Source organism: Dendrobates tinctorius, unplaced genomic scaffold (assembly GCF_039654945.1).
Source record: "Dendrobates tinctorius isolate UK_male_01 unplaced genomic scaffold, ASM3965494v1 ptg000367l, whole genome shotgun sequence".
Taxonomy (NCBI): domain Eukaryota; kingdom Metazoa; phylum Chordata; class Amphibia; order Anura; family Dendrobatidae; genus Dendrobates; species Dendrobates tinctorius.
The window spans coordinates 4,694,705-4,710,228 of NW_027362033.1; the positions used below are offsets into that span (position 1 = coordinate 4,694,705).

Genomic DNA, 15,524 nt, shown 5'->3' on the forward strand with positions numbered 1-15,524 from the left:
TCGTCCTGTCATTTGGTATCACGCGGTGTCGGCCTGTCACTTGGTATCATGCCGTGTCGGCCTGTCACTTGGTATCACGCGGTGTCGGCTTGTATGGTGGTATCACGCGGTGTCGGCTTGTGTGGTGGTATCACGAGGTGTCGGCCTGTCACGTGGTATCACGAGGTGTCGGCCTGTCACGTGGTATCGCGCGGTGTCGGCCTGTCACGTGGTATCACGCGGTGTCGGCCTGTCACGTGGTATCACGCGGTGTCGGCCTGTCACGTGGTATCGCGCGGTGTCGGCCTGTCACGTGGTATCACGCGGTGTCGGCCTGTCACGTGGTATCACGCGGTGTCGGCCTGTCACGTGGTATCACGCGGTGTCGGCCTGTCACGTGGTATCACGCGGTGTCGGCCTGTCACGTGGTATTGTAGTGTCGGTGGTGGGGTGCCGAGCTGGGGGGGGGTGGTTCTACTTTTATACCGCGCAGAGATGACAACAGAGACACGATGGAGGCAGATTCTGGGTGCAACAGGTCCAAGTTTATTTCTTCACTTGCCGTCCGACTGACGGCACACCTCGCGGCCCTCCGTTTCCAGAGCCGCTTCTCACACCGTACACTGGAGACGTGTCTGCACACACCGTCCCCTCCTTTACTGTCGACGCTCCTGACAGGTCCGTCACTGTGGCCGCCTTAGGCCCATTAACCAACAGCGCTTCTACTGCTCAGTCGTCGTGTCACATACGGTGTCTTACACCCAGTACCTCGTCTCAACTGCGGTCCTTTCCTGTCAGGACCACCCCCCTGACGTCCTCTCTCCTCAGTCCCCCTGGTCTGGATTCTCCTCACAGCGCACAGACTGTCGTAGTCCTCCTGTCACTTGAGCTCCCCCTGGGGACTGGAATCTTCTGGAACCCTCCCTCAGAATTTATAGCTCACCCGCTTCCTTGAAACTGTCACTAACTGTCACCACGCCCCCCATGACCAACGGTTTCTAAAGCCCTAAGCTGCTGTAAAGTCCTTTGCTCACACTCCACCCTGCCATCTAATGGTCATCCCAAGGTACTGCACGTCCACTACACTTTTCTAGTTGTTTCCCCACTGTAATCACTGTCTCCTACCTACACTGTGCAAACCTATCTTTCTTCACTCTAACTAGTCCGTCCGTCCGTCAGGTCACCTTCCCTACACTCCCCCTTCCTTTGTCCATTGTCGTCCTCGACAATCGTCATCCCTGCCTTCGTCGTTCTGAATCTACACCTACATTCTGTTGTCGGACCAGAAGTTGAGCCAAACCCACTATCTGCGGGGGCCGAACCATACTGGGAGCACTATGCTCTGAGCAGCCTACTGCTACTCACCAGCGCGCACGCCACATGACAACGTGTTTCAAATTGGGCAAGGTACACCCGTATTCTCTCTACGGCGTGTATCTTTCCCCTACTCTCCCCTACTGTTACCTTTCACTATCCGGTACGCCATGATCGAGGCCACTCACCTACCAGATCATTGCCGGCGCCCGTCTTTCCTTCTTCAGGGGTGTCCGTGGTGTCGGGGACCTGACCTAGGACGGCTGTCTTTCTCACATCTTCCCATTCATTTTCCTTCTTTCAATTACATGTCATGGTCGGCGTCCCGGTCTCCCAGACCTCAACTCTTAGATCCCTACCGGATCTCACACTTTCCTTTGGTCCCGCAGACCTTCCCTTACCCGGACCTGTTGCATTTTACTTTGCATATTATACATCATACAACTTTATAATAGCACAAGTACCCATTTTTTTATAATTTTTTTTTTTTTTCCATTTTCTCTTACTTTTAAAACCAAAATATAACATAACATTGCATTTCCTCTTTCTTCCTCCCCCCCTTCCTTGGACCTGGACACTCCTCCACTTTTCCGTATCCCCGTTCTGTCAGGTAAACATATTTTCGTATATAAAGAACATAGAAAGAAGAAAGAAAGAGAGAGAAAATAGTTGCATCAGTTAAACAACAACAAAACTTTTTTCTAAATGCAACTGTCCTTCTAATCTGCACAACGGTGCATCAAACTCCTGACAGTCTATACCACTCTCAATGGACAGAGGTGAGGGCTCCACGGGGATACTGAGGGTGTCCATTCAAGTCCTCTTCTTTTCCATGACGGCCTCTCCTTGAGTGTGGAGCAGGTTCCACACTTCCTGCTCCCGGGCCTTTTTCTTCCTGATCACCTCCGCTTCCCACACGGAGGGAACAGCACGGGCCCTGGAGTCCGGTGGGCGGGACTCCGCTGAAAAAGACCGCAAGACAGAAACGGCCGAAGATTTCTGCGGCCCAGCAGCCGCTGGGGTCAGGTGGCAAATGGGGAGAACTGGGTCCTCGGGGGCTGGAATCACAGGGCCCGCTAAATCGGTCGCAACCGACTCCAGCAGCGGCATAACCGCGGCCTCAGGACAGGCCGCATCCACTACTTCCAACGGAGTCGGAGTAACGGCCGATTTCAACAATGCAGCTGCTATTAGCAGGGAAAGCGCAGCAGCATCTTCTTTAGGTGAGCTCTGCACTGGTGACTCCGGGCGAGGTTGTTTGGGGACATGAGCGGGGACCTCGCTCAGCTCTGCATACACCACGGGGCCCGTGGTAACTAGGCCTTCTGGTGCGCAGGGGGCCGCGTGCTGCAGCAGAATGGTGGGGGCCGCTTGCGGAGGCACTGGTAGGGCCGGGGGTACTCTCGCCTTCCCCGGCGCTGCGGCCTCCGTTTCATCATCACGCAGTTTCCCCCGCAGCCTCCGTTCCTTGCTCCACTGTCCTGCGGGCCTTCCCTCCGGACTCGGGGGCTCCGCTGAGAAGTCCTCTGCTGGTATTGGTGGCAGCCGTTCTCGCTGACTCCCCTCAGGCTCCGCTCCCCGGCTCAGCATCCCGCTGCCTGCCCGTAAATCTGAAGATGACTTCTGATGCAGCTCCATCTCTCTCCGCCATTGCCACTCTAGGCGGCCGATGCCCCGACACCCGCAGCATCTCATACCGTCCGTTGGGCAGCACTCGAATGGCGTCAGACAGCCGCAGCCAAGTTTTTCTTCTGTGCCACTCCTCCTGCTGGGTGGGGCGTTGGCAGACCTTTCCATCCATCTGCCAGGGTCCAATATATGGAAACGTCGGTCTCCGGGCATATACTGCTTCCTTTTGGGGTACGTTGGAGGGGGTCCCAGTCCATTCTGAACAACTGCAAACACCCGGACCTCTCCTCTGCGCTGAAGTAATACCGCCATCTTGGGCAGAATCAGCTACTGCCTTGGATCCTCTGCAAGCAACACAGATCCGACACAGCGTCCCAATTTGTAATCCACAGGTCAGTAATTTTTAGTCCACAGGTGTTTATAATCCGAAATAGAGCAGTCCAAGTTTTCCTCAGTCCTTCAGTTGCAGGCCTGCCGCAGAAGATAGCGTATTAGCGGCGGCGATCCTGCCGACTACGCCAAATGTAGGGTCGGTGGTGGGGTGCCGAGCTGGGGGGGGTGGTCCTACTTTTATACCGCGCAGAGATGACAACAGAGACACGATGGAGGCAGATTCTGGGTGCAACAGGTCCAAGTTTATTTCTTCACTTGCCGTCCGACTGACGGCACACCTCGCGGCCCTCCGTTTCCAGAGCCGCTTCTCACACCGTACACTGGAGACGTGTCTGCACACACCGTCCCCTCCTTTACTGTCGACGCTCCTGACAGGTCCGTCACTGTGGCCGCCTTAGGCCCATTAACCAACAGCGCTTCTACTGCTCAGTCGTCGTGTCACATACGGTGTCTTACACCCAGTACCTCGTCTCAACTGCGGTCCTTTCCTGTCAGGACCACCCCCCTGACGTCCTCTCTCCTCAGTCCCCCTGGTCTGGATTCTCCTCACAGTGCACAGACTGTCGTAGTCCTCCTGTCACTTGAGCTCCCCCTGGGGACTGGAATCTTCTGGAACCCTCCCTCAGAATTTATAGCTTCCCCGGTTCCTTGAAACTGTCACTAACTGTCACCACGCCCCCCATGACCAACGGTTTCTAAAGCCCTAAGCTGCTGTAAAGTCCTTTGCTCACACTCCACCCTGCCATCTAATGGTCATCCCAAGGTACTGCACGTCCACTACACTTTTCTAGTTGTTTCCCCACTGTAATCACTGTCTCCTACCTACACTGTGCAAACCTATCTTTCTTCACTCTGACTAGTCCGTCCGTCCGTCAGGTCACCTTCCCTACAGTATCACGCGGTGTCGGCCTGTCACGTGGTATCACGCGGTGTCGGCCTGTCACGTGGTATCACGCGGTGTCGGCCTGTCACGTGGTATCACGCGGTGTCGGCCTGTCACGTGGTATCACGCGGTGTCGGCCTGTCACGCGGTGTCGGCCTGTCACGTGGTATCACGCGGTGTCGGCCTCTCACGTGGCATCACGCGGTGTCTGCCTGTCACGTGGCATCACGCGGTGTCTGCCTGTCACGTGGCATCACGCGGTGTCTGCCTGTCACGTGGCATCACGCGGTGTCTACCTGTCACGTGGCATCACGCGGTGTCGGCCTGTCACGCGGTGTCGGCCTGTCACGTGGTATCACGCGGTGTCGGCCTGTCACGCGGTGTCGGCCTGTCACGTGGCATCACGCGGTGTCGGCCTCTCACGTGGCATCACGCGGTGTCGGCCTCTCACGTGGCATCACGCGGTGTCGGCCTCTCACGTGGCATCACGCGGTGTCTGCCTGTCACGTGGCATCACGCGGTGTCTGCCTGTCACGTGGCATCACGCGGTGTCTGCCTGTCACGTGGCATCACGCGGTGTCTGCCTGTCACGTGGCATCACGCGGTGTCGGCCTGTCACGTGGCATCACGCGGTGTCGGCTTGTATCGTATCACGCGGTGTCGTACTGTCGCTTGGTATGACGCGGTGTCGTCTTGTAGCGTGGCATCATGTGGTGTTGGACTGTAGCACAATGTCTGGTGGTGCCAGGCTGCTGATTGGTGAGGAGGATAACTCCTGGTTGCCACCATGTTGAGGTGTGTGATCAGCAGGCTTCAGTGATCGTGTGCAGCGTTACTGACGCCTTGCAGCGAGCTCCTGAATATCTGGCTGTCTGGATTCCCGACACATGTGTTGTGCTGTCACCGTGCAGCGACTCTGATGACCGTGTGCCCCATTTATAATGATTAACCCATTATTGATCACTGTGTGTGACGTATGCTTTGTGCTAACGTTCCCTCAGATCTCATCTGCGCTGCGGTGTGAGACGTCTTTCTGCACCACGTGGGTTTTTCTCACATTTTTGTTGGATGCCCGGAAAGCAGCAAGGTGCTGACGGAAGCGCGGGCTCTTGGGATTTTTAGCCCCAGACAGGTGAGCGGTTACTATATGGAGATTTAGAAGTTGTTTTACAGCCAGTTGCTGTTGGTTGCCCACTGGTTCTGTGCTGTTGGTTGCCCACCTCTGGTTCTGTGTGTTGGTTGCCCACCTCTGGTGCTGTGCTGTTGGTTGCCCACCTCTGGTGCCTTGCTGTTGGTTGTCCACCTCTGGTGCCTTGCTGTTGGTTGCCCACCTCTGGTGCCTTGCTGTTGGTTGCCCACCTCTGGTGCCTTGCTGTTGGTTGCCCACCTCTGGTGCCTTGCTGTTGGTTGCCCACCTCTGGTGCCTTGCTGTTGGTTGCCCACCTCTGGTGCTGTGCTGTTGGTTGACCACCTCTGGTGCCGTGCTGTTGGTTGACCACCGCTGGGCCTGCTTCTGATTGCCCACCGCTGGTGCCATGCTGTTGGTTGCTCTTGGTTGCCCACCTCTGGTACCGTGCTGTTGGTTGTTCACTTCCTCTGGGGCCGGGCTGTTGGTTGCCCACTTCTTCTGGTGCCGGACTGTTGGTTGGTTGCCCACTTTCTTTGGGGCCGGACTGTTGGTTGCTCACTTCCTCTAAGGCTGGGTGGTTAGTTGGTTGCCCACTTTCTCTGGGGTTGATCTGTTGGTTTTTTGTTTGCTCACTTTCTCTGGGGCCGGGTTGTTGGTCTCCCACCTCTGGTACCGTCCTGTTGGTTGGTTGCCCACTTTCTCTGGGGCCGGGCGGTTGGTTGGTTGCCTTCTTCCTCTTTGGCTGGGCTGTTGGTTGGTTGCCCACTTTCTCTGGTGCCGGGCTGTTGGTTGGTTGCTCACCTCATCTGGCGCCGGACTGTTGGTTTGTTGCCCACTTCCACTCACTTGTTTCCAGGTACCAATCATTTTCCTTAGTTGTTGCGAAGTATAACTCAGGGTTGGGTTATAAAAAATCTCTCAATCTCTGATGTTCCCCTGGAGCACCATCAAATCCATCATCATCAAATGAAAAGAACATGGTGCCACAACAAACCTGCCAAGAGAGGGCCGCCCACCAAAACTGTCAGACCGGGCAAGGAGGGCATTAATCATAGAGGCATAACAGAGACCAAAATTAACCCAGAAGGAGCTGCAGAGTTCTCAAGCAGAGACTGAAGTTTCTGTACATGCAACCATAATAAGCCGTACACTCCACAGAGGTGGCCTTTATAGTACAGTGGGCATAAAAAAGCGTTTACTTACACACAAAAATTGGGGCTCTGGAGTCCGGTGGGTCCACATCCATATCCTGACCTCCCCAAATGTATCCATGGGTTCACTGATTATCAATGGAGCAGATCTGTATTCTTTCAGCAGGGGCTGTAGTCCCCTAAGCTGGCATCCTGTAAAATGTCAAGTCTGGGTCCCTCGTGATGGAGCCATGATGTCCTAGCTGCTGTATTGTTAAATGTTCCCGGCTGTGATTTTGAGTCTTTGGATCTCCGGATCTCTTAGATAACTTGTGTGAGGGACCGGCTCTGCGGTAGACGCAGGTTTACACACGGGACTTAATTTGTTGAGTCAAAACAAACAGGCGGTATATTAAAAGTTCATAAACAGTCAGGGTTAACAAAAATAAGACGGCCTCTTCCAGGTAAACAGAAGGTATAACAGAATAAAACGGTAATTAACCAGTCCATATACACCACGGACCCATCCAACTCTTTCAGCTACTCCTAAAATCCGAACACATAATCCGGACTCATTAAAACACCTTTCAGCACTAAGTGTACTGGAGAATGTTTCTCCGGGTCCTAAATCACCAAGGCTTGACACCTCGGGGATACATGCCTCCCAGCCACCACCTGTCTAGCTCCACCTTACATACCCCCCCTCTTTCCAAAGCCGGGGGGGGCTTTTTCACCTTCTGCCAACATACTATAGACCCTTGATAGGGCATCTGCTTTCCTATGTTGTTTCCTAGGCCTATGGTCCACCTGAAAACTAAAATCTTGTAGGTCTAGGAACCACCTAGTTACTAGGGCATTTTTCCCTTCTTCTCTCGTATCCACTTTAGTTAGTGGGGCATGGTCCGGCACTAACCTGAACCTTCTACCTAACAGTTTGTACTTCAGATTGTCCAACGCCCACTTGATGGCCAAATATTCTTTTTCCACTATGGAGTAGTTCTTCTCACATGTGGACAGCTTCCCCCTGAGGTATATTACAGGATGTGCCTCTCTGTAAATCTAGGATAAAACTGCTCCCAACCTGACTTCTGATGCGTCCGTCTGGACCACAAACTATTTAGAGAAGTTGGATGCCAACAAAACTGGCTGTTTATAGAAGACCAGTTTCAGTTCCTGGAAGGCCGCCTCAGCTTCCAGAGACTACTTAGCCATAGTCGACTTTGTCCCTTTCAAAAGATCCATCAGTGGGGCTGCTATCAGGGCAAAATTAGGGACAAATCTTCGATAGTAGCCCACAATACCTAGAAATGCCTTGACCTGCTTCTTCGAGAGGGACCGTGGTCCGCTCTGAATTGCTTTCACCTTATTTATTTGAGGTTTTATTTCACATCTACCTACCACATAGCTCAGATACTTGACTTCCTCCATCCCCATAGCACATTTTTGGGGTTGATGAAAAAGTCTGCCTTCCTTAAGGTGTCCAGTATGGCCAGAACTTTGCCATGATGACTTCCCCAGTCCTGGCTGAATATGACGATGTCATCTAGGGAGGCCCCTGCATACTTTTTGTGAAGTGCTGATATCCAGTCCATGGCTCTCTGGAAAGTGGCAGAATTTCCCTGCGACCCAAATGGCATCCTGGCGTACTGATAACATCCGTCTGGAGTGGAGAAGGCCATCTTCTCCTTGACCTCTTTGGACAGGGGAATTTGCTAGTATCCTTTAGTGAGGTTCAAAGTGGTGATGTTCCGAGCTGGTCCTAGCCTCTCAATAAGCTCATCTACCCTAGGAATTGTGTAGGTGTCAAACTTCGACAACTTATTGAGCTTTCTGTAGTAATTACAGATTCTTCACTCCCCATCTGGTTTTGGCACCGACACTATGGGACTGGACAAGCCACTCTTGGATTCTTCAGTGATCCCTAGATTCAGCATCCGCTTTACCTCTTTTGAGATCACCTCTCTGCGGACCTCTGGACTCAGGCACAGCTTCAGATTGACGAGAACATGAGGCTCTGTGAGTACCTCATGCTCTATGACCTGAGTGAGGCCGGGCAACTCAGAAAACAGGTCTTTATTCTGCTGCAACAGCTTACAACATTGCTGTTTCTGTGAGCAGGACATGGAGTCCGCCACCTTAAAGGGAACCTGTCAGCAGGATTGTGCTTAGAAACCTACAGACAGTGTCAGGTTGGTGCCGTTATACTGATTACACTGATACCAGGTGATGAAATCTGTCTTGTGGTTGTTGTGGAATCTTTATTTTCAGTTTTGAGTTAGTGATATGCTCGTGCTCTGGGGTGGAGCTGTGTGCAGGGCTATGGGCGGAGCTTCATGTGGTGCTCTGATTAGGTATTCACCAGTATGGCTTCTGATAGGTCATTGCCCTCTAGTTTACATAATGAATATTATATATGTCTTGGGGAAAAAAACCTTCAGACAGGTGCCTCTCGGTGGCGCCGCGGCTGTGCAGTAGCAGCTATCGGTGCATATAGAGGTGATCCGATAGCTGCTACTGCGCAGGCGAGGACGGCTCCATTTTCAAATGGATTTTTTTTTTTTTTAGTAATATCAGGAGAACAGCAAAGAAATTAAATATGTGATCCGCACCTGTCTGCAGAAGGGTTTTTTTTCCAAGACATATATAATATTCATTATGTAAACTAGGGGGCGGGTCAGTGGGCTGCATTATGAATACCTAATCAGAGCACCACTTGAAGCCCCCGCCCCACTTGAAGCCCCGAGCAGACCACCAGCCCCGCCCAGAGCTCCGTCCCAGAGCACATGCATATCATTAACACAAATCTGAAAATCCAGATTAAACCGCAACCACAAGTCGGATTTTCATCACCAGGTATCAGTGTAATCAGAAGGAAACAGGAAAAGAAGCAGCACTCCAACCCGGTACAAAATAGAAAAAACTTTATTTAAGGCATGTTAGCCATGTTTAAAAACAGAATAAACACCTGACGCGTTTCTGGCGCGTACACAGCGCCCTTAGTCATAGGATGTCCAACGGAATCTGGCACCCACCTGAGGTTTCCTTGATTGAACCCAGCCTCATTTGGTCGTATGTTTGGATCGCTTGTCAAGCTCCCATACCTCTTTCTCCTGCACCTTATCAGTGTAATCAGTATAACGGCGCCGACCTGACACTGTCTGATGTCACTGACCACAATCCTGCTGACACCAGACAGGGAGCTTCCACAGGTTCTCTGTCCCGCCTTGGTTTAATCAGGATGACATGGTAAACCTGATAGGGCTCTTCCCCGATAGGTGGATTTTATAGTTGACTTCACCAACTTGCTCTACCACCTCATAGGGGCCCTACCACCCTACCACTCTGCTCTCCACCGTGGGCACCAGCACTCTTATCCCCTGGGTTTAACTCTCACCCTGGCTGACCTATTATTCACCCTGGACTTTGCTTCCTGTGTACGGAGAAGGTGCTCCTTCACAGTGGGCATCACGTTGGCCATCGTCTTTTGCATCGATATGTTCCACCATGCTTCTATAGGGGGTGGTCTCAGTTTGCCAGGAATCTTTCACCACATGTGAAGTCCTCGAGGGTGTCGGCCATAGACACCGACATAGATCAAATGGGGAGAAGCCTATTGAAGCTTGGGGTACTTCCCTGATGGAGAACTACAGGTAGGGAAGCAGGCAGTCCCAGTCTCGACCATCCTTTTCCACTGCTTTCTTTAACATAGCTTTCAAGGTTTTATTAAACCTCTCCACCATTCCGTCCGTCTATGGGGATGGTACACCAGGTTCTGAGTTGTGATAGCTGCAGTGTCTTGCACAACTCCCTCATGACCTTCGACATGAAGGTGGTCCCTTGATCCATCAGTATTGCCTTCAGCAGCCCGGTTCGAGAGAAGATATGGAGCAGCTTTGCGGCGGAATTTCTTAAGGGTACCACCTTTGGGAAACCGTGTAGCATAATCCAGGGCTACCAATATTATTATTATTATTATTATTATTTATTGTTATAGCGCCATTTATTCCATGGCGCTTTACATGTGAGGGGGGTATACATAAAAACAAGTACAATAATCTTAAACAATACAAGTCATAACTGGTACAGGAGGAGAGAGGACCCTGCCCGCGAGGGCTCACAATCTTCAAGGGATGGGTGATAATACAGTAGGCGAGGGTAGAGCTGGTCGTGCAGCGGTTTGGTCGATCGGTGGTTACTGCAGGTTATAGGCTTGTCGGAAGAGGTGGGTCTTCAGGCTCTTTTTGAAGGTTTCGATGGTAGGTGAGAGTCTGATATGTTGTGGTAGAGAGTTCCAGAGTAGGGGTGATGCGCGAGAGAAATCTTGTATGCGATTGTGGGAAGAGGAGATAAGAGGGGAGTAGAGAAGGAGATCTTGTGAGGATCGGAGGTTGCGTGCAGGAAAGTACCGGGAGACGAGGTCACAGATGTATGGAGGAGACAATATATATTGTCAATATATATTGATGTCCTCTTGCGGACTTCACCAGGGGCTCCACTAAATCCATCGATATACATTTGAATGGAGCCTCAATGTGCAGTGGTACCTGGGAACTGCAGAAGTTGGCCACCGGTGAGGTTAGCTGGCATGTGAACAGCAATAGCTCATAATTTATCTGTAATACCCAGGCTAGTAGAACCTCTGGAGGATGTGCGGTCTTATCTGCCCCCAAGGGACCACTCAACACATGGGAATGAGCCATGTCTAAAACAATGCGTCTGTAGGGCCCTGGCACCAGTAACTGATCTATCATCTCATCCTTTGGTTTGGTTACTCTCCAAAGTTAGGTCCCTGAGTTGGGCAGTTCCAAAGTTTCCCTCAGACACCTCCAGCTCAGGGATGTTGGCCTCAGGGGTTATTACCTCTGCCTCATCACCAATACGCACACACATAGGAAACTCGTCCTCTACTGCCTGCAGTGAGGTTTCTTTAGGAGTGATCTTGCTGTAGTCCGAACCAGGCGTCCTCGCTTTCCCCCACATGTCCCAGAACAACGCAAAGTCCCATCCGATTATTATAGAGTGCAATAAGTCCTTGCCAAAAAGGATGAGGGAAGAAAACCTCCAGTGATGAAATCAAAAAGGAAAGTAATCTTTTTGTAAAAAAATGAAAAACTTTTATTCGGTGCAATAGTACATTAAAAAAGACATGAATCCTGGTCACCACAACCTGGAATGAACAACCAACGCGTTTCAGCTAAGAGCCTTTAGTATGACATCATTATTTTACAAAACGATTACTCTCCTTTTTGATTTTCATCGGTGGAAAAAAAATTTTGATTTTTTGTTTGCGGACGTCCAAGACTGAGACGGCTCCTGGTGATGTTACTACATACAGGAAGGCGCTGCGACATATGGTGAGCTGACATTTTTACCCATTATTTTGCCTCTATTGTTTTTCCAAGTCCTTGATGACCCTCACTTCTTGAGATGGAGTGCCACAGTCCGTGCTTACATCCAGCATTGGCCTGAGAATAGTTCTGAGCATTCCCATGGATACACCAGACGCCCACCACCTTCCCAGGGACCAACCGATGAGGAAGTGTCTCCCTTATCAGTCCAGCAGTCCAGTCACTTGCACCCCATTTACAGACATTGAGCATGCCTGAGGGCCCTTGCTAGGTTGAGGAACTGTGCTGCAGAAGGGGTAGGCAAAATAGAAACAATGCCGGCCTATGCTGCAGTCCATTGGCTCAGAGTTCGTGAAACACTGGACAGGGGTATAACACCTCCAACATAGAACGCAATGGGACGGTTTCTAGGCTGCGACTCAGATGTCTCCTGGGACTTTGGACGCCCCCTAGTGCTGATTTTGTCCCCTTCTTTTGGGAGCCATCCCCCCCCCCTTTTGGAACCCCGGTAGATAGACTTTACCCCTGCTTGACCACCCTTGGAACTTTCGACCACCCGGTACCTCTCTACCTGGCCCACCAGATCATTGGCATTCTGAAAATCTCCCTGGGCAATCCAGGATCGAATCGACTTCGGCAGAGAGTGGATAAACCCATCCGTGACCACTCTCTCGACCATCTGGGCTGGGGAACAAGTCACTGGTTGCAGCCTCTTCTGTGTCAGGTTCAGAAGGTGAACCATTTGTGACCTGGGAGATTTATCCCTTTGAAAGTCCCAGAGGTGGACCCATTGCACCCTGACTGCCAGGGTTACCCCCTGCCGAGCCAAGATCTCAGCTTCAAGTTTGTCATACTATTTGACGTTTGGTAGAGCCATATCAAAAGTACGCCTTTTGTAACTCCCGTCAGATATGGCTCTAGTACCTCCGCCCACTGCTTCAGTGGTAGTTTCTCACAATTTGCCACCCTCTCAAACACTGCCAGGAATGCCTTGACGTCATCCCCCGGTGTCATCTTTTGCAACACCTATCTCACGGTTTTCCTCTCCTGGGTCTCGTCACTTCGGCCTGGAGGAGGGGCAACTTCTCTGACATGGACGACCTCTGTCAGGAGCTACATCTGTTGCTGATAGTTGCTGCTGTAGCTGGAGCTGTTGTGTCAACAGCTTGTTGGTCTCCTGCTGAGCTTGCTGCTGCTGTAGATTCACCTGTACCAGCTGTTTAATTAGCTCCTCCATGGTTGTGCTTGCACCGCTATAGCTGCCTTGAACCAGGACATGCAGTTTCCCAACAGCAACCGCCTGTCCTCTGGGACTTCTGCCCGCATTGGCAGCACCAATTGTGAGGGATCACCTTAGTGATAGACACTCATTCACACATGGGACTTAGTTTGTTGTTTTAAAAAAAAACAGGCGGTTTATTAAAAGATCATAAACCATCAAGGTTAACAAAATAAGACCGCCTCTTCCAGGTAAAAAAATGGTATACCAGAATAAAGCGGAAAATAACCTGTCCATACACCACAGGGACTCAGCCATTTAATCGTGAGACTTTTCCTCTCAGACTCCAGGCAACGTCTGAGCAGCACATACAGGGCGTCCTCACCATACAAAACACAAAGACCAAGTGAGACAACGCCAGCTACCTTAACTCAGAGAATCCAAGACCTGGACTGGAGGTCGGTGAGCAGCCGATACCACCCAGCTCTTTCAGCTGCTCGTCAAACCCCATAGCATAATCCGAGCCCATTAAAACACCTCTCAGCACTAAGTGTCCTCGAGCCTGCTTCTCCAGATCCTACATCACCAAGGCTTGGCACCTCGGGGACACATACCTCCCATCCAGGACTGTTCACCTGCCACCTTACGCTTGTTACAGAGGCATAGCCCAATTATTTAGTTCATAATTGTTGTCCTTCGAGGCATCATCCAGAGGTCCAGAGAAAGGGGTGATGCATTGTTTGATTATTTAATCAGTTTGCATAGTTTTTCCTTCTCTGTTTTGCAAGTCAACAAGCCACAGGAAACACAAAATGGTCAATCAACATATTAAGCTAACATCCATTGTTCAATGACCCTGCATCACTGTCTTGCAAAGATAACAAACAATAAGTTGTTGGAGCTGATATAAGAGGCAAACAGTTGCCATTCAAAAATATCAAATATCAACGTTTAAGACTCCTATGACAACAGTCTATGGTTCTTGACCAACTGAAGAACAAACACATAAATTCAAAAGTCATCATATAGATAACATTCTATACCTTCTGGATTACTGAATTGACATCTGGATAATTAAGATTAAATGCTGTTTCGTCACACTCATCATACCGGGCTCTGTGGGGATTTGTACCATGTGCTGCTGTCAGTGATTGCCCAGTCTCTTGTCTTGCAGGGTCTGGATGTCGGTGGGCAGTTATGGGGGGCTTCCGCTCTGTTAATGTCCGCCAGTTACTGCACAACAAGTTTGTCGTTGTCCTCGGAGACTCCAGTAAGTGACAAAATCCTTCATGTATTGTGTGTATATATCTGTATCCCCCTCATCTGTAGAGCAGTTTTCCCCCGTTAGTCAGGTCAGAGCCAGCTGCTCGTGGTGATGATGGCTCCAGGCTCGTGTATGAGCTGTTCTTCCCCCTCACAGTAGTCAGGCGAGAGCCGGCTGCTCGTGGTGATGATGGCTCCGGGTTCGTGTCTGAGCAGTTCCCTCAGTAGTCAGGTGAGAGCCGGCTGCTCGTGGTGATGATGGCTCCGGGCTCGTGTTTGAGCAGTTCCCTCAGTAGTCAGGTGAGAGCCGGCTGCTCGTGGTGATGATGGCTCCGGGCTCGTGTCTGAGCAGTTCCCTCAGTAGTCAGGCGAGAGCCGGCTGCTCATGGTAATGAGGGCTCTGGGTTCGTGTCTGAGCAATTCCCTCAGTAGTCAGCCGAGAGCCGGCTGCTCGTGGTGATGATGGCTCCGGGCTCGTGTCTGAGCAGTTCCCTCAGTAGTCAGGTGAGAGCCGGCTGCTCGTGGTGATGATGGCTCCGGGCTCGTGTCTGAGCAGTTCCCTCAGTAGTCAGGTGAGAGACGGCTGCTCGTGGTGATGATGGCTCCGGGCTCGTGTCTGAGCAGTTCCCTCAGTAGTCAGGTGAGAGCCGGCTGCTCGTGGTGATGATGACTCCGGGCTCGTGTCTGAGCAGTTCCCTCAGTAGTCAGGTGAGAGCCGGCTGCTCGTGGTGATGATGGCTCCGGGCTCGTGTCTGAGCAGTTCCCTCAGTAGTCAGGTGAGAGACGGCTGCTCGTGGTGATGATGGCTCCGGGCTCGTGTCTGAGCAGTTCCCTCAGTAGTCAGGTGAGAGCCGGCTGCTCGTGGTGATGATGACTCCGGGCTCGTGTCTGAGCAGTTCCCTCAGTAGTCAGGTGAGAGCTGGCTGCTCGTGGTGATGATGGCTCCGGGCTCGTGTCTGAGCAGTTCCCTCAGTAGTCAGGTGAGAGACGGCTGCTCGTGGTGATGATGGCTCCGGGCTCGTGTCTGAGCAGTTCCCTCAGTAGTCAGGTGAGAGCCGGCTGTTCGTGGTGATGATGGCTCCGGGCTCGTGTCTGAGCAGTTCCCTCAGTAGTCAGGTGAGAGCCGGCTGTTCGTGGTGATGATGGCTCCGGGCTCGTGTCTGAGCAGTTCCCTCAGTAGTCAGGTGAGAGCCGGCTGTTCATGGTGATGATGGCTCCGGGCTCGTGTCTGAGCAGT

At 51.7% G+C, this 15,524-nt stretch overlaps 1 protein-coding gene across 8 annotated transcripts in view; it reads left to right on the forward strand.

Annotated features, from left to right (window-relative positions):
• LOC141075712 (PC-esterase domain-containing protein 1A-like) overlaps window positions 1–15,524 on the forward strand; it is a 173,952-nt gene that overhangs the window by 49,028 nt on the left and 109,400 nt on the right. For 5 of the 8 annotated variants that reach the window (XM_073562859.1, XM_073562858.1, XM_073562860.1 and 2 more), the window contains exon 2: window positions 14,199–14,294. In XM_073562859.1, coding sequence (XP_073418960.1) covers window positions 14,222–14,294 — 73 coding nt within the window. In that variant the 5' untranslated portion in view covers window positions 14,199–14,221. The other 3 variants (XM_073562854.1, XM_073562855.1, XM_073562857.1) reach the window with 3 other exon arrangements.